At 43.7% G+C, this 18966-nt stretch overlaps 1 protein-coding gene across 1 annotated transcript in view; it reads left to right on the top strand.

Moving 5' to 3' along the window:
* KIF28P (Kinesin-like protein KIF28P) overlaps window positions 1-18966 on the top strand; it is a 71503-nt gene that overhangs the window by 14599 nt on the left and 37938 nt on the right. Inside the window, exons 4-8 of the mRNA XM_055147496.1 lie at window positions 8100-8324; window positions 12119-12273; window positions 14425-14536; window positions 17558-17625; window positions 18078-18187. Coding sequence (XP_055003471.1) covers window positions 8100-8324; window positions 12119-12273; window positions 14425-14536; window positions 17558-17625; window positions 18078-18187 — 670 coding nt within the window. The remainder of the gene's footprint in view (window positions 1-8099; window positions 8325-12118; window positions 12274-14424; window positions 14537-17557; window positions 17626-18077; window positions 18188-18966) is intronic.

Genomic DNA, 18966 nt, shown 5'->3' with positions numbered 1-18966 from the left:
CCCAAAAAGCAAAAGCAAAAAAAAAAAGGGGGGGGGGAGCTGGAGAGATGGTTCCAAAAGGCTGGAGTGTATATGCTTTGCATGTAGGAGGACTAGCCTTGATTCCCAGCACTGTGTGGTCCCTGAATGTGCTAGGAGAGATCTCCAAGCACTGAGCTGTGAGTAACCACTGAGCACTGCCATGTGTGATCCAAACACCAAAAATAATAAAGAAAAATGAAACTATTTCAATGTCAAGATCCAGCCCAAATGTTAGCACACTGGACATCCTGAGGCAGCTGACTCCAGTCATCTGGCATGGCAGGGGGATTGGTGAACTGTTCTCAAGTGTCACATAGTAGATCTTCCAGACTAGAGCCATAGCTTTAGTCCCAACTGCTCAGTTCTGCCCTTGCTGCCAGAAACAGCAGTAGGTGCTATATTGGCAAACTGGACTTGCTTATAAAGACAATTGAACTTCACATACACATTTCAAAACTTAACCTGTCTAATCTTCCTATGGAAAAACTGTTTTTCTTATAGTTTTTTTAAGGGGCTTGAAGATGTGAAAACATTTTTAAAATTTACGTATGGGGGAGGGGTCACACTGGTGCTGCTCAGGGCTTATTCTTTGCTGGTTCTGTGCTCTACCGGAATCACTCCTGGTAGGCTCAGAGTTCTGGGGTGCTAGGGATCGAACCTGGGTCAGCGCCATGGAAGGCAAATGCTGTACCCACTGTCCTATTGTTCTGGCCCCAAAATGTGAAAATATTCTTACTTTGATCATTGTACCTACACAGAAGATAGGCTGAACCAACCACAGACACAGTGGCCACTTCCTAGAGCACTTTGTTCTCAACTGTCTCAGAGAGCAGCTGTGGGGCTCTGGAAAATCAATCACAGCTCGATTTACTCATTTGTATAGCACTGTGAAGTACTGTCGTCCCGTTGTTCATCGATTTACTCAAGCAGTCACCAGTAACGTTTCCATTGTGAGACTTGTTGTTACTGTTTTTGGCATATCGAATATGCCACGGGTAGCTTGCCAGGCTCTCCAAGAGGGACGGAGGAATCAAACCCAGGTCGGCCGCATGCAAGGCAAATGCCTTACCCGCTGTGCTCTCGCTCCAGTCCATTTGTATAGCATTTATTATTATTATTACTCCTATTATTATTTTGTTTTATTTTGTTTGGAAGCCATATCTCACTATACTAAGAGATTATTCTTGAATCTACACTCAGAGCTCACTACATGTGGTGAGCTTGGGGAACCATACAGCGTACCAGGATTTGAACCTGGGTAAGCTGCCTACGACGCAGGCGCCTTACATGCTGTACTATCATTTTAGCCCCACGTAAAACATTCGAAATAATATGAAGATATTTTTGTCTGTTCATTTTTTTCTGAGGGTGTGGGGGGTCATATTTCACAGTGCTCAGGGGCTACTCCCATCTTTGTTCTCAAGGGTCGCTCCCAGCAATGCCCAGAGGACCCTGCAGTGTGGAGATTGAACCAGAGTCAGCCTCATGTAAGGCAAGTGTCTTAACTCCTGTAATATTTCTCTAGCCCCAAGGTATATTCAATTTTTAATTCTGATTTTTTAAAAATTCTGTCTAGCTGATAATAGATAGTAAGCATTCTTTCATTCTGCCCTTGTCCTTAGCACTTAGTATATTCAATTGCTGAATGAATTCATTGACAGAGGTACTCTATGGAATTACAAGCTTCTTATGAGCATAGACAATATGCTAATAGTGGGAGATTTTTAAATTTGTTTTGGGACCCACACCCAGTGGTGTTCAGGTCTTACTACTAGCTCTGTGTTCAGGGGTCACTCCAGCTGTGTTCAGGGATCGCTCCAGAGGAGCCAGGGATCAAAGCAGGTCAGCTGATAGAAGGCAAGTGTGTTACCCACTGTACTCTCTCCGGCCCCCCAATGTAGCCCTATCTAAAATCTTACACTGATTACTATTAGTAAATCAATCATTATCATCATCATCATCATCATCATCATCATCATCCCATTGATCCTTTAATTTCTCAAGCAGTCTCAGTAACGTCTCCATTTGTCCTAGCCCTGAGATTTTAGAAGCCTCTCTTTATTTGTCCTTTCCAATGGTGCTACATTTGAGGCTCTTTCAGGGTCAGGAGAATGAAATCCATCATTGTTACTGGTTTTGGCATATGAATACACCATGTGGAATTTGTGAGGCTCTCCCATGTGGGCAGGAAACTCTTGGTAGCTTGCCAGGTTCTCCCAGAGGGTGAACTAGGCTATCAGATGTCGCTTCCGGGAGCTTAGTTTTATAGTCTCTGGATGTTGGCCATTGGTGGAATTACAAGGCGCTGGGGGAAGTTCCTGAATGTGACCGCCTAGCTACTGGAAAATGGGGAATCTGGGTGGGAGATGCCCAGTCCCGATCTGAGCAGGCTTGGAGGTCTCAGCCCCAGGTCCCACACACCTGGGTTCCTCTACTGGTTCCTTCATGCATGAGGCTAGTAAATAAATATTAATAAATAAATTCATTCATTTATTCATTTATTCATTATTCTTATTAATGAATAAATATTACTGAATATTGTACATCATTCTGTATTTTCCTCTGTATACTGTTTTGTTGTCTGCTCCATGAGTCATTGGTTACTTTGACAGTGGTGGTTGATTTAAATGGTTTATAATATTCAGGTCTCTGGTTAAATTTCTGTTTCTCTCTAGTTGATGAACTTGAAAGAGAAATTGGCTCATTTCTTTTATAGAATAACTTTTTGCTTTCTAAATTTTATTTTATATTATAAAGTTGTTCACAATAATTCATTACATTTAATATTTGAACAACAATCTCACCACCATTGCACCTTCCCACCACCATATTTTTAATTGATATATTTTATTTTAAAACTTTTTTATTTTATGAAGTAGTTCACAATGTTTGATTACATTTAGTATTTAAACACCAATCCCACCCTCATTACATTTTCTTTCTTTTTTTTAATTTTTTTTTAATTTTATTGAATTACCATGTGGAGGGTTACATAGTTCTCAGGATTATGTCAGTTATGCAATACTCAAACACCCTTCCCTTCACCAGTGCCCCTATTCCATCACCAACCACCCCATTATACCTCCCGCCCCCTCCCACCCCCCCCGTCCCCGCCCTTGTAAGTGATAAGTTTCACTTCGTTTACGCTTTATCTTGGTTACATTCTATGTTTCAACACATAACTCGCTGTTGTTGCTGGGGTTTCCCCCAAAAAAGAAAAAGACAGTCCTATTGTCAAGGAATCATTTGATAGTTCTCCATTGCTGAGAATGTAGAGATATTAAGTCCCGCTGTTTGTTACATAACTTTTCTATTTTTTTCCCCCTCGTCCCGCACCACCGGGTTCGCGCCTGTTTAGTATTCACCACGCTACCTGACAAAGGGAAAAAAAAAAAACAAAAAAGATGGTTATTTCCTGTCATCAGCCAGCATGGGGCTCTGGCTTAGTTGATAGTCTGGTAGAAAGTCTGCAGTTTCTGGAACCAAAAGTAGTGCGCTGGTATCGGCCCCAGCTCAAGATTCCACCAGCGTCCTGCTGTTCCATGTACATAATACTTTATTCCCTTGTATCCCATTCCCATGCCACCAAGTCCATGTCAACTTAATGGACATCATACGATGGTTGACGCCACGCCGCATTTCTTCCCGAGAAAGAAGGATATTTCTTCTCAGCTGGCGTGGGTATATGGCTTAGTTCAATCTAGAGAGATGGCTACCACTTTGGTTGCCTTCAATATTTCAACAAAAAACTTACTATTCTTGTTAGGGTTTCCCACCAAAGTCCGACCCGTTAAAAAGGAACCATTTCATATTGCTGATGATTAGATGACATTAGGTTGTGCAGCCGCGGCAGCGGCCACGCGGTTTTGGGTTTCTGTATAAAGTCCAGGGAAAATTCTGCCTAAAATTCTATCGCTACAATCTTTTACCCTTTTAAGGTGCTCATAAGATGGGAAAACCTAGAGAAATACCGGGCCCCCGCAGGGGCGGCCTGGCGGAAACGCTCAGTTCACATACTGCAAGTTGTTCAGTGGGCTGCTGGTGTCCAAAGCAGCTCCCTTGTCCTCCTCGGTCATACTGGAGCGGCGGGCGCGGCGAAGTGGGCCCTCATTACGTTTTCCTACCACCATATTTCAGGTGTTTCAATCCCGAATCCCAATCCCTGCCCCAAAGCAGAACCGAAATAATATATTTCCCTCTAAGGTTGGTTGCCTCCTACTTTGAATCCCATCAAATGTGATGCAGTGCTCTTGGAGCATGGGTAGGGTGTGTCCTATGAAGTATCTGCAGCCACGTGGTCCAGGAAAAGGTTCACTCATGGGTGAGGCTCAGCTGTGAGCATGGCAGCAGTTGAGTTCTGAAGGTTTTCAGCTGTTAGGACTGGGTCCCTTGGGGCAGGGAGGGGTCTCACCTGTCCCCCTCTCAGGTGCCCCAAGCCCACCATCATATTTAGAATGTTTCTACTCCAAATCCCAAATCATGTTCTCCAAAACTTGGCACATCAGTAGTGTAAAATATGAGAGTTCGCACAGTTGCTAATGTTGCTAATGCACTCCAGGCATATAAAATTTAGAATATAGCAGATTCGCTCATGAGTGGGATCTTCCGAGTGTTTCATTTCTGTGTCTCTGGATCATGGCCATTGATGAGATTATATGGCATCAGAGGCAATTTGTGGGTATGACTGCCAATCTACTGGAAAACTTGGGAGGTGTGGAGGAGGAAGCCCATTCCCTCTCTGCACAAGCTTGGAGATTTAAGTCACGGGTCCTGCATACCTGGGTTTTTCTGCAGGTTGCCTCATGGGTGAGGCTTGTCCAAACCTTTGGAGAGTGGTCTTGAGCATGGCTGTGGGTGGGTTCTGGAGGTTTTTGGCTGCCTGGGCTCTGTTGGGGTAGGGAGGGAAACTCAGCCCGCCCCCGCCTGACACAGGGTCTGGATGTTCTGTGTTGCTCTCCTCTCTTTGAAATTTTGTTTTCTCATCTTTAAAATAAGAATAGTGACTATCCTAAGAACATATTTGTGTCTCATTATATAAATCATTTTTGGGGGGCATCACACCCAGCAGTGCTCAGGGGTTACTCCTGGGTCTGCATTCAGAAATTACTCCTATCGGGGCTGGAGTGATAGCATAGCGGGTAGGGCGTTTGCCTTGCACGCGGCCGACCCGGGTTCAAATCCCAGCATCCCATATGGTCCCCTGAGCACCGCCAGGAGTAATTCCTGAGTGCAGAGCCAGGAGTAACCCCTGTGCATCTCCAGGTGTGACCCAAAAAGCAAATAAATAAATAAATAAATAAAGTCGTCAATAATATTTAAAAAAAAAAAAAAAAGAAATTACTCCTATCAGTGCTGGGGGACCATATGGGATGCTGGGGATCAAACGTGGGTCAGCTGCATGCAAGGCAAATGCTCTGCCCACTATACTATTACTCTGGCCCCTTCATTATTTAAATATTTTGTGTTTTTCCACTGAGTACTTCATAAATTAAAGACAGATTAGACACCTCAAATACTCCAGATGTTATTCTAGACTCTGAAGAGGTTTAGTGGAAGATTTAACACTGACTCAGACAGGGCTTACGGTAGTATATGAATGATGAAAAGAGAAACCAGAGAGGAGGGAGTAACTAAGGGATGTTCGCAAACTAGGATAAATAACTCTCCTGGATGTCTCGGTTAGTTTGTTGAGGCGATGGAGCAGGTGAGGTGCAAATGGGCATCTTAGGCAGCAGGTCTAATTTTAGCAGACCCAAAATACATCCTAGGGTTGGGCATGTAGGGGACCCTTTGTTGCCAAAATTGGATACACAGGTGAGTGCGAGGTGGGGCTGAGTAGAGGATGAAGTTGAGATAAATGGCCAAAATTCAGGGGCATTTTCAGTCAGCAGTGGAGAATTCAGTGAAAGATTTTATGTGGGGAATGTGATCATCAGATGGGATTTCAGATGAGATCTCCACCAGCAACATGTAACTGGATTCAAAAAGTGTGAAAGAGGAACATGTAGGACATTCTCACAATAGTGACAGTAGATGAGTAATGAAGGTCTGCAGCGGGTACCAGCTTGGACCTCCAGAAATTATTGCAGGGATGGTGTGGGGAGGTACCCTGGGCTCTGGCCCTCCTTTTTTCTTTTTTTTTCTTTTTGTTTTTCCCTTTTTTCTTTTAATAAGCTCATTCAGCCATTGATGTCCCTTCCATGGATGACTGTGGAAGTTTTAGAAAAATTTCCTCTAGCTGGGCAGAGAAAGTCTCTACCTGACATCTCCACATCTCTGACACCTGCTGTTCACACTAGCTTCATTTTTTCCCAAGTCCAATCCGTTGGTAATCTTGTCTTGACTCTAGAACTAAAAACCACTGAATACAAAAGCTGGGGAGTTGTCAGAACTGTTAAATTTCTCTCTCTCTCTCTCTCTCTCTCTCTCTCTCTCTCTCTCTTTTCTTCCCTCTCCCTCTTTCCCTCACTCCCTCTCTCCCTTTCTCTCTCTCTCCCTTTCTTTCTCTCTCTATCTCACACACCTATTCCAGATTATAAGCAGAAAATTAGGAATGTAAGATACTTAAAAACTCTCCTGGTTCCAAAGCAAAACCAGGACTGAGAACGTAGGTCTCCTGATTCCCGATTCCCAGCTCTAATCTCTGCACCTCCCACCACAGACCGCCCATGCAGACCCTCTGCCCACCCCTCCCCGCCCCTGAGTGCAGCCCTACTTCACCTTGGAAGAGTAATTTTTGTGAACAAGAGGCAATATGAGCTTCCAACCAAGACTATGATCTAGGTATGATACCACCCAAATCTCCAATAATAAGATTTAAATATTGACATCCATTCTCTGGTTAGGTCTGGCTGCAGCAAATACTGTTTTGTGGAGTTTTCTTTGGAGATAGGATTCTGGAGGGTACATTTGTGGCAGCACAATTAAATCAAGGCAGACATGTCTCCTTTTTTTTTCTTTTTGGGTCACACATGACAATGTACAGGGGTTATTCCTGGCTCTGCACTCAGGAATTAATCCTAGCGGTGCTCAGGGGACCATATGGGATGCTGAGAATCGAACCTAGGTTCGGCTGCGTTACAAGGCAAACACCCTACCTGCTGTGCTGTCGATCCAGCCCCTTTTTTTCTTTTTTAATTGAATCATCATGAGATAAACAGCTACAAACTTGTTCATAACTGGATTTTATTCATACAATGTTCCAACACCCCTCTCTTCACCAGTGCACATTTCCCACCACCAAACTCCCCAGTTTCCCTCCCACCAAGCATTCCCCTCTCTCCCGCTGGCAGACACTTTCCCCCTCTCTCTTTCTCAATCTCTAGTCTCTCTGTCTCTTTTTCTTTCCTTTGGGGTATTATGGTTCACAAAGCAACAATGAAAGGTTATCATATACCTACTTTCAGCAATCGGTTTTTGTCCATAATGATCATTTCCAACTATCACTGTCTTATTGATCTCTTCTCTATCCTGACTGCACTCAAAGACACACCCATGACTTGTGAAAACTTCCAACAATGGACCAGCCTTCCTGTCCCTTGTTTCTGCTGTCCTTAGTTGTCAATCTCATACCAAGAGACTTATCTTCTTATATTAGCTCTTTGAATGTAACTTTTTTGTTTGGGGGCCACTCCTAGAGCTTAAGCATTGTTTCTGAGCTCCAGTGACACTGTTCTCTAAGCTACTATTCACTGAATTCCTTATTACTCAGCATCAAGAACTATGATAGCATTGACTTCGAGAAAGGTATGAAACCACCCAAAGGAAATCTGGTGGGAGTGCAAGTGCTGTAGGTGCTTGAATATAGTAAAACTAAGGTTGTAGGGGGAAAAATATACTTCTGACTTCATTAATTATGCCAGGTTTGTTTTCTTACTTGCCATTTTTGTATTCCTTAGTTAAATTATGAGAATGTCCATAACCTACAGAAATGGAACATTCAATCATCCCATGTATTGAACATCTAATACATCTAATATTGTAATGAACATCTAATATTGTAGGCACAGATATACCTGTGAGGTAAACAAGAATATCTGCCTTCAAAACATTTGCATGGTTTATTATTTGTTCTATAGGTACGAGATTTGCTGTCTAGGACCAAGAAACCTGGAGGGTTAAAAGTAAGGGAAGATCAGCATCTGGGTTTTTATGTGGATGGCCTGAAGTCAGTGCCCTGTGAAAACTATGCACAAATTGAAAGGCTGATGGAACAAGGAGCAAGAATAAGGACTACAGCTACCACCAATATGAATGCCAGCAGCAGTCGCTCTCATATGGTTTTTACCATTCGGTTCAAGCAGGTGAGACTGGAATGAAGGTCACTGATCCACGCTCCCATCAAGGGGAGTCTATAGGTAGGGCTCCAGGCAATGCAGTAGGTTGGTGAGTATTATGGAATTCCTTATGGTTCGACATGTGAATTAACCACAGGGTAAGAAACAAGAAAAAGCATGGCATTTGCTCTTTCTCAGCCCCCACTGCATCTATGCTCCATGCAGTCTAGGTGAGTCAGTAGCTAATCATGGAGCAGGAGCAAGGTATACCTGATCCCAGAAGAAACCATGGAGCTGCTTTCCCCAAAGTAAATTCCATGCTGTGAGGGGCAAATTCTGAGCCTAATTTGATTCAAAAGCAAACTGTGAAGATGGAAGAATGGGTCCACGATCTATGATAATGCCCACTTGTCAGGCCTGTGAGCCTTGGGGACAACAGGTGCTGAAGTACTTTTCCCATACTAGGAAGGGAGAAGACAAAGTCTTTGAAATCAGGTGATCCCCAAGTAAAATGTGGTCGGAGGTCATGTGGGAGGGGGGGGGAAAGGGTGGCGCATGCTGAATGTAGACTAGAGACTGAACACAATGGCCACTCAACACCTTTATTGCAAACCACAACACCTAATCAGAGAGAGAGAACAAAAGGGAATACCCTGCCATAGTGGCAGTGTGGGGTGGGGGGAGACGGGACTGGGGAGTGGGAGGGATGCTGGGTTTACTGGTGGTGGACTGGATGGGTTCTCGAACTTTGTATGGGGGAAACATGAGCACAAAAATGTATAAATCTGTAACTGTACCCTCACAGTGATTCACTAATAAAAAAAATAAATTTAAAAAGAAATGAAAAGAAAAAAGAAATCAGGTGATCCGTGCAACTCCTCGCTAACTGGAATCTTTTATTCCACAATTTCTTCTTCAATACTCCTCGTAGTATCATCAGATCATCATCAGAAGATGATCTTTGGCATTACTACTGTCACTCGGAAATGGTTATTGACTAAGCCTTGATAAAAATTTACAGTTGGCTTCTATTTTTCCCCTTTTGTCCCCAAAGAACTAGAAATGAAATAATAATAAATGAAGATTTTCCTGCTCTAAGCAAGAACAGTGGGAAAAACTGAAGTAGACCCATACCCAGCTTTAAAACTTTGGGAAATAGTTATTCTTCTCTCTATAAATTGAGAAAATAGCCCTCAGGTATGTTGGAAAGCTCAAATAAGATACTGCATTTGAAAGAAGTTAGTCAACTTTATGGTTTTCACTTTTTATCATGTTAGTAAAATCCACACAATTTATATTTAGTTTGCCCTGCTAATTGTTTAACTTGATATTTTAGAGGCAAGAGGAAAAATTAGTGGAAAAAAATTAGTGAGAAAATTTAGAATCATTTACCTATTGTGTGAATATTCATTCAGTCAGAAGTGCTGAGACAAGAAACGAGAGAGAAATTATTTTTCACGGAGGGCCCGGGTTCGCTCAGATCCTGTGACAAAAGGTAGAGCATCTAATAAAAACATCTCCTTTTATTACCATCCTACCGTACATACGTCTAAAGGGCTCAATACAGTGACTTCATCAGGAAGAACACTGAGGCAGTAAGGCATACATTGTTTCCTTATGTCTGCAAGTCAGTGACTTTCTGCCTCTGGAAAGAAATACAAAGCTGAAAGCTTTCCTGGGCTACAAGCACCTGGGGTTTGCCAGTCAAAGACAGGCCGGGCAAGCACCTCAGACCTGTGAGAAGAGGAAGACTGACTCTTTCGGTATACTGAAATTTATGTTATTTACTGAAGGCAGCTTAAAGAAAGAGATGTTCAGCCTCATCTGAACCAGTCAGGACACACGAGTAATCTCGCTCGCCCATTTTCATGGGTGTCGTGTTCCTCCATTTGTGGGACAGTCTACACAGGCTCATTCTGACGGCCTAGTCTGGCCCCAACACTTATCTTTCCTTTTATTTGGCTTGGGAGCTACACCTAGTGGTGCTTAGGGGGCTACATCTGCTCTTTGCTCAGGAGTGACCCCTGCCTGGGATGCCAGAGATGCTAACCACATTCCCAAAGTACAAATCCCTAACCCTGGACTATCTTTCTCAGCCCCTGTGTTAGGAGATTTAGCAACAGAATCTGTTTGTTGGTATCAAGAATAATATTACTCTGCCAGGCATGATTTGTTCATTCTATCTTTTTATCTCACAATATCCCAATAATGTTGCTATCGCTGTTTTATTTGCTCAGAATCAGTAGCCAGTCACGGAATCTGTAATTAATATCTCTGTTGCTTTTACTCCATAGCTACATCAGCCTGGAGAGCTATTTTGCAGATATCTCACTATCTTAATTTTTTATAGTTTTCAAAACATTTATTTTTATTTTGTTTTATAAATTTATTAATTCATCTGTTTAATAACAAACATTCAATATTCCAACACCAAGCCCAGTACTATTGCACCTTCCCACCACCATTATTTCAAATTTTCCCAGCCACCCCTAAGTCTGCCCTTATAACAGGCCCTTAATAATTTATTTTATATTGCTTGTTATAAATAATTTGCTGATAGGATGATCAAAAAAAATTTCCTTAGAAGAAAGTTAGTGAAGATTGTTGTATCTCACGATGGGGCTGTTAAGTCCTTATATTAGAGACTACTAAGATGTTGTTGCCGATTAAGCCTTCTGTGTTTATGTTTTGTTAATCAGACTGGTTGCCTTTTACATTACATCCCATCCAACCTGGTGTGCTACTCCTGGTTTACGGGTGTTGTAGAGTTTGAGATGTCACACGGCTGCAAATGCAGTTCTGCACTCCATGAAATTCAACATTTTTGATGGGGTGATACAACAATGGAGTTAAATTTTAAACTGGGTGGTGGCTTTGGGGCCTGTGTCTGACAGCCAGGGCTTCTAGAAGTACAGGGAGTTGTGGGGGAGGTAACCCACCCCTGACTATGAAAACCTAGAGATTTTAGTCACAAAACCCACATACCTGAGTTTTTCAACAGATTAATTTCTGGATGAGGCTCATCTGAACAGTAAAGTTTAGCCAGAACCATGGTGGTGATTGTGGAATTTGGAGGTTTTCAGCTGCTGGGGCTCTGTTTGAGCAGGCACTGGGCTCATCTGCCCAAGCCCTCTAGGGTGCCCTGGATGACTCAGCTTTGCACAGGGCCAGGAGAAATTCCCCCAACTATATTAATTTTTAGAAGCTTATTGGTCAGGGCTGGAGCAATAGCACAGCAAGTAGGGCATTTGCCAGGCACGCGGTCAACCCAGGTTCGATTCCCAGCATCCCATATGGTCCCCCAGCACCGCCAGGAATGATTCCTGAGTGTATGAGCCAGGAGTAACCCCTGTGCAAGGCTGGGTGGTCCTAAAAGAAAAAAACAGCTTATTGGTCATAGTAATAACTATTGACTGGACAGTAATCGGAAAATAGTTTTGTAGAACCAAGAAAGGGCAATTAAAACCGAGGAGCCTGGTAATGGCTTCTTGTGAAATGTCTTTGTATAGAGAACAGCCTCTTAACTCATAAATTTTATATCTTTTACATGCATGAAGTGAAATTAAAAGAAAAATTTCAAAATGTAAACTAGAGGTCAGAGGAGGTACAGAGGTTAAGGTACTTGCCTTGCTTGCGGCCAACCCCGGTCCATGCCCTGCACTACATGGGGTCCTCTGAGCACTGCCAGAGTGATCCATGAGTGAAGAGCCAGAGGGTAGCCCTGACCACAGCCAGATTCAAACAAACAAAATTGTAAACTAGACCGACTTCATGCATAGCTTGCCTCCGCTCTAACTGTGTCCTCTGGTGCTTCTCTACAGGTCTTCCTGGACAGAGGTCTCACCAAGCAATCCAGTATCAATCTGGTGGATTTAGCAGGAAGTGAAAGGCAGAAATCTTCAGGATCTGAAGGAGACAGGCTGAGGGAAGGGTCACGAGTTAACTTAAGCTTAACCAATTTAGGAAATGTTATCAGGTAAATAATAATCAATGGATAGGGATTTGCACCATAAAAATAATGTCAGGTATCAAGAATTAGATTGATCATAACCCTGGGTTTGCTTTCTGTGATCATGGCTTCATGACTGCTCTCACTATATATTTTTTAAGCTAATTAATTGGTTTTTGTAATCAACTTTTAATTAAAGTATCTTGATTTACAGTAATATCAGCATGGTTACTTTGGACATACAGTGTTATGCTCCTTGCTCACCACCAGAATGCTGATAGCTCTATACCACTGACTCTAGGTCCTTCTCCTACAACACTCTCTCTTGGCAGCCTCAGTTCTCAGTTCTGCTGGCAGAATCTCAAGGTTTGTTGCCGCTGGTCATTGTTCTATTCCCTTGATTGGTTTCTTTATACTCTACATATGAACAAGATATCCACACACATAAAGAAATTTGCCTTTTTTCTTGTGACTCACTTCACTTAGCATGACACCTTTCATTTTCATTCATATTAAAGTGAATTACATGATTTTATCTTTTCTCATGCAGAAAAAGATTCTATTCTATTTATTCTATGATTTCTTTATCCACTGATCTGTCATTGGGCACTTGGGTTGTAACTACATCTATTGTAAACAGTGTTGAAACAAACATGGGTGTAGATATATGCTTATGAATTCATGTTTTTATGTTATTGTGCTAGATACCTAGAAATGGAATTGCTGCTGATATGAGAGTTCAATTTTGGTCAGAGAGGTCTTCAAACTGTTCTCATAGTCTGAACTCAACAGTCCCACCAACAGTGAAAGAGGACAGCCCCTTTTTCGAACACCAGCACTTATTGTTTCTGGATTTTTTTTATATAGGCCACTCTCTGGTGTGAGGAGACATCTCATTGTCATTTTGATTTGTCTTTCCCTGATAATAAGAGAGATGAACACTTTTACACTGCCCGTTGGCCATCTGTATGTCATCTTTGAGCAAGTGTTTAGCAACTCTGCATTTTGTTTTCATCTTTTGTTATGAACTTTTTTGTTATGTACTTTATGGGTACTTTCCATATCTTTCATATGAGTCCCTTGTCAGATGCATGATGTGCAAATATTTTCTTCCATTCAATCTTTTGATTTCAGACATTGTATCTTTCACTGTACAGATTTTTTTTTTTTTTGGCTTTTTGGGTCATACCCAGCGATTCTCAGGGGTTACTCCTGGCTCTATATTCAGGAATTACTTTTGGCAGTGCTCAGGGACCATATGGGATACCGAATTGAATTTGACTTGGCAACATGCAAGACAAACACCCTACCCACTGTACTATTCCTCTGGTCCCAAGTACAGAAATTTTTTAGTCTAATGTAGTCCCATTTATTTATTTCTGCCTTTATTTCTTTTGCCATGCAATTTTCCCATTGAAGACTCCTTCGAGGTCAATATCGAAGTGTTCTTTTCAGTTCCTTTGAATTAATGTTTGTGTATAGTATGAGATAGAAGTATGCTTTTTTTTTTTTTTTTGCTTTTTGGGTCACATCCAGTGACGCTCAGGGGTTACTCCTGGCTTTGCACTCAGGAATTACTCCTGGCAGTGCTTGGGGGACCATATGGGATGCCGGGGATTGAACCCGGGTCGGCCGCATGCAAGGCAAACGCCCTACCCGCTGTGCTATCGCTCCGGCCCCCATGCTTTATTTTTTTAACTAAGAGTAATAAGTTTCTCCAGCACCATTTGTTGAAAAGACTTCCCTTGTTCCACTTCATGCATCTACCACTTTGTTGAGAAGAACCGAAATCCACTCCTCAGATCTGTTAGCCCCCCTCTCCCCAGATCACAGCCCTCCTCCACACAAAGAGCAGAGCAGCACACAGACTGTAGGATTTCCCTACAGCTTTCCAGGGATAGTGCCTTGACTTGATACTTGTGGAGGGTTTCCCTGCCTCTACCACAGTGTTAGGGCATTGGTTTCTAGAAGTGGGCCAGAGCCCATGTGACTGCTTCTTTTGCTCTGGCATCTTTCCATGCAGAAAGTGATTTCAACGATTGGGGTTTATTTAGCTTCACCTCCAGGTGATGGGGTCCAAGAAAGGATTTGGAGTGTGATACTGACATCCCCAGAGAGCCAAGTTTCCTCTTGATACATCCATTTAATTTGCTGGTCTGTGTTTTCTTTTGCATTCAGTGCTCTGGCAGATGCAGCCATTGGGAAGAGAGTCTTACACATCCCCTACAGAGACTCTGTTCTCACCAAACTGCTCCAGTCGGCTCTGGGGGGAAACAGCAGAACCACCTTGGTAAGTGTCTTCCTTACCATAGTTTAGGCTGACACAGTTATTGCCCTGGCTGTTATTTTAAAGTATTCTCAGGGCCGGAGAGATAGCAGAGTGGTAAGGCACCTGCCTTGCATGCAACTAAGCCCATTTCATCCCCAGCACCTCATATGGTCGCCTGAATACAACAGGGGGTCACTCACTCCTGAACACAGAGCCATAAATAGCCCCTGAGTACTGAAATAGCAATTTAAAACTTTAAAGCAAAATTATTCTCAGTACTAAGAATTTTGATCCCTCATAGACCTTCACTAAATATAGCCCTAATGTGTGCCCATGGCCCCGCCCCACCATAAACGCAAATGCATTCTCTCTGTACTCTGATGTATCACTTGGCAGCTACAAAGCACATTCTTATTGCACACATATCATCTTATAACTCCTGAAACTCATTATAGTACAGTGTTTAGGTGAAGATAGTATATTGTTCACTTAAAATTATTATTTTCTATAGTTTTTAGATTCTCTATAAGAAAACTGTTGTTTTATCATAAAAAATGAATACAATTCGAGAAACAAATATCACAGTGTCATGTAATAATATTCTCAGCCAGCAGTCATTTCATGAAAAATTAGAAATGATGGGGCCAGAGGCATTCGCCTTGCATACAGCCAATTTTAGTTCTATCTCTGGCACCACATATGGTCCCCCAAGCCCTGCCAAGAATGATCCCTGAGTGCAGCATCAGAAGTAATCTCTGGGCACTGTCAGCTGTGGCCCCCAACAAAAGCAAACAAACAAAATAGCAGTGAATGTGACTGTGTCAGATATAAGGAAGTCAGTCCATCTAGAAAGTAGTCAAACATTGCCAGCTGAGCAACAATGCCAGGCCCTCTATCCTGGGTGTGGGACCTAGGCAGGCAGTTACAGCGTCAGGTGAAGAAAAGAGCAAATCAGAAAACTCTGCCACCAGCTCCGAGCTGACCTCCAGGCTGCTATCCCCATTAGGAGAAAAATGTTCCCTGTTGGATCAGGCCCTAGGCCTCTCTCCAGATCTACAGTCAAATACAGCCTTGTTTTCCCTCTAGCTTTTTAAAAGAACCTAACTGAGCAAACACTGCACTTTTGTAAAGTTTTTTCTAGTGTCCAGAACCTTGGATCTCAATGAGACATCCCCCCAGAACTTGGGATAAACAAGATCCTGAGACGCCCCCCTTGAATGTTAGGGCCTGAAATCTCATTGTACAGGTCTGATTTGCTGTGCCAAGTCACCTGGGTGAGAGGCTGACTCCAGGTCTACAGAGAAAGACCCTGCCTGAGTCGTTGCAATACTCATAAAAAATACTGGGTGGGGTAGGCAGTCAGGGAGGGAGGCCACTGAATGGTGTCCGGAGCCAAACACAAGCGTCTGTGATGCTACATCCTAGCTCTAGAGAATCTCCAATTCAGCACAATAATGCGAATACCTCATTTTCTTCATTCCTAGAGTGGAGATTAGAACCATAGCAACTTGAAAAGATGTCTGTGGTGATTAGATGAGTGTGATATAAGCTTTACGAGTTTAACTAAGTTGGGAAGATAACTCTGGGCTGAGTACACACCTTGTATTTGGAGGCTGGTACTCACGGCATGGTCCCCTGAGCACCGCCCAGAGCAACTCCTGAGCACAGACAGTAGTGGCCCCTGAGCACCACCAGTGTGGCCCCCAAACAAATACAAACAAAAATGCTAAACAAGATTTACATGCTGAAAACAAAACAAAGATAAAGCTCAGGGCGTCCAGGTCGTAGATTCAAGTCATTCTTGTAGGCATTCTAGTGTTCGCCTTCAACGACCCTGGTCAGAACATCAACAATTTTATTTTCATTTGAGTTCCAGAGCACTAATTCAAAGTCAGTAAATAGACTTAAAACCACACAAGTGGGGCTGGAGTGATAGCACAGTGGGTAGTCTCACAATTCTGTGGCCGACCTGGGCTCTATTCCCAGCATCCCACATGGTCCCTCAAGCACTGCCAGGAGTTATTCCTGAGTGCAGAGCCAGGAGTTAACCCCTGTGCATCTCTGGGTGTGACCCCAAAAGAAAAAAAAACTACACAAGTGGCTCTACAGTAATGAGCTATTTTATTTAAATAAAATAAAATTTATTTCATTTAAGATAATTTTTTTATTGAATCATTGTGAGATAGACCCTTTCAAAGCTGTTCATGATTAGGTTCCAGATGTACAGTATTCCAATACCCATCTCTCCACCAGTGTACATTTCCCAGCACCAGTGTCCCCAGGTTCCCTCCCATCACTCCCCACCCCCTGGCTGCCTCTCTCTCTCTCTCTCTCTCTCTCTCTCTCTCCACCCTCTCCCCCCTTTTGGGCATTGTGGTTTGAAATACAGATACTGAAAGGTTATTAGGAATATCCCTTTACCTACTTTTAACAGTTCTTGTCCAGCATGATAATTTTCAACTATTATTGAATAATGAGCAATTTTAATTAGTCCAGGTGACTCTCTATTGAACTATGGTGTGTGTGTGTGTGTGTATGTGTGTGTGTTGCTAGGGATCAATACAGCCACTGGGCCAAGGCAAATGGCCCAATGCTGAGTTCCCCCAGCCTTGGCCCTTAACTGTCATTTAGGTCCCCCAGTGAATGTGCCAGATTCTCATCACCGAGGTCAGCAACAAGTCAGGTCCTCCATCTGCCCATTATTATGTGGTGAGCTTTAAAAATTGAGCAGTACTTAAGTGGCAAAATGTTCCATGAATATTAGTTGTATGACAACATCAATAACCGCCTATATAAAAACAAAATTTAGGGCCAGAAAGATAAGACATTGGCCTTGCACACAGCTGACCTGGAGTTCCAGTTTGTGCACTACATACGATCCCCGGGCCTAGCTAGGATTGATCCCTGAGCAGAGAGCCAGGAATAAACCCTGAGCACCATTCAGTACAGCTCCAAAACCAAAGAAGGGGGAGAGGAAAAAGAAGGGGAAGGGGGGAGGGGGGAAGGGGAAATCTGCAAGGAATTTTTTCCTTTTTTTCACAGATTGCAGCCATAAGTCCAGCTGACATCTGCTATGCAGAAACTTTGTCAACATTAAGATATGCTGAAAGGTACATGTATGAATGTGGCTTATCCAGGTGGTTCAAGGCAACCCTGACACACTCTTCCGGTACCTTCTACTAGATGGTGTTTAGGAAGGAGACCAGGAAAAAGCAGAACAAAAACAGGGTGGGAGGAAATAAAATGAAAAAGAGCACTGAGTGGGGAGCTGCAGCTGCTCCCCTCCTGAGCCAGCCTGGCTAAACTCAGGGGTGGAAGGAGGGGGAGCCGCCGGGCACTCGGGGGAGCCGCCCACGCTTAGTTGTCAGTTTCCCTGGGGGTTCCTGCCAAACAGCAATGGCCAGTCATGGATTTCTCCTCCTATCACACGGGGGGTTGGCGGGGGGGGGGGGGGGGGGGGCACTCACACTCTCGGGTCCGAGCATGCTGGTCTCCGCCAGTGCTCTGGGGGCCGCCCCAACTGTGCAGGGTCTCAGTGCGTGTCCGTTTCTGCCCGTGGAAGAGCTAAGAAGGTCCAGAACAAGGCCGTGGTCAACACCTCAGCGCTGAGGAGGGAGCCCAGGACAGACAGCAGCAAGCTTCTGCGAGGGTGCGGGAGCTCCAGAATGGCAGGTAAACTGAGTCAGGAGCAAGCTGGGGGTAAGAGTAGGAGAAGAGGGGACCAGTGGGGGGTCTGAGGCAAGGGGACATCTGAGAGGAGCCGAAGCAGGGGCACCCCCAACCCCCAAGACATTTAATTCTGTCCTTTAATTTTTTTTTTTAAATAACACTACTTTGAGGTATATGTAAAGCTCCAGGCTGTGGTAAGTTGTGAGTTGCAGTGGAGGGCCATGCCTATCTGTGGCCGGAGCTTACTGTGAGGACCATATGGGATGCTGGGGATCAAACCTGGGTCTGCCTCATGCGAGGCAAACACCGCCCCACTGTCCTATTGCTCTGACCCCAGAGGCCTTGGTTTCTGCCCCAACTACTTGACCGCTTTGCATGTGGCCATTTTTTTCCAAATCCAAGGTCCAGTTACGCACTGCCTGAAGACTAATATTAGAGAGACAGGGGTAGGTGTTAGAAAAATTGGTTTCTTTCTTGCTTCATTGTTTCTTTTCTTTCTTTTTCTTTTTTCTCCCTTGGCTTGTTTGGAACCCACACTGGGCTGTGTTTGGGGCTACTCCTGGCTCAGTGCTCAGAGGTCAGGGGCCATTCCTGCTTAGATCCAGCAGTGCCAGGAACCTGACTCTGGGCTCCCGTATGCTTAGACACATGCTTCATCTCTTGAAGCCATTTTCCAGCTCAATAGGTTTCATTCAAGTTGATTCAAGGGCAGACCTGTCCACCCTCTAGCTGGGGCTCAGGCTGGGGGACGAAGGGGTGGCAGTGGGGGAGGAGGCATCCAG

Source organism: Sorex araneus, chromosome 9 (genome assembly GCF_027595985.1).
Source record: "Sorex araneus isolate mSorAra2 chromosome 9, mSorAra2.pri, whole genome shotgun sequence".
In the NCBI taxonomy this organism is placed as follows: Eukaryota; Metazoa; Chordata; class Mammalia; order Eulipotyphla; family Soricidae; genus Sorex; species Sorex araneus.
The sequence above is the reverse complement of the archived record's forward strand: the minus strand, read 5'-3'. Positions and strand labels throughout refer to the sequence as shown.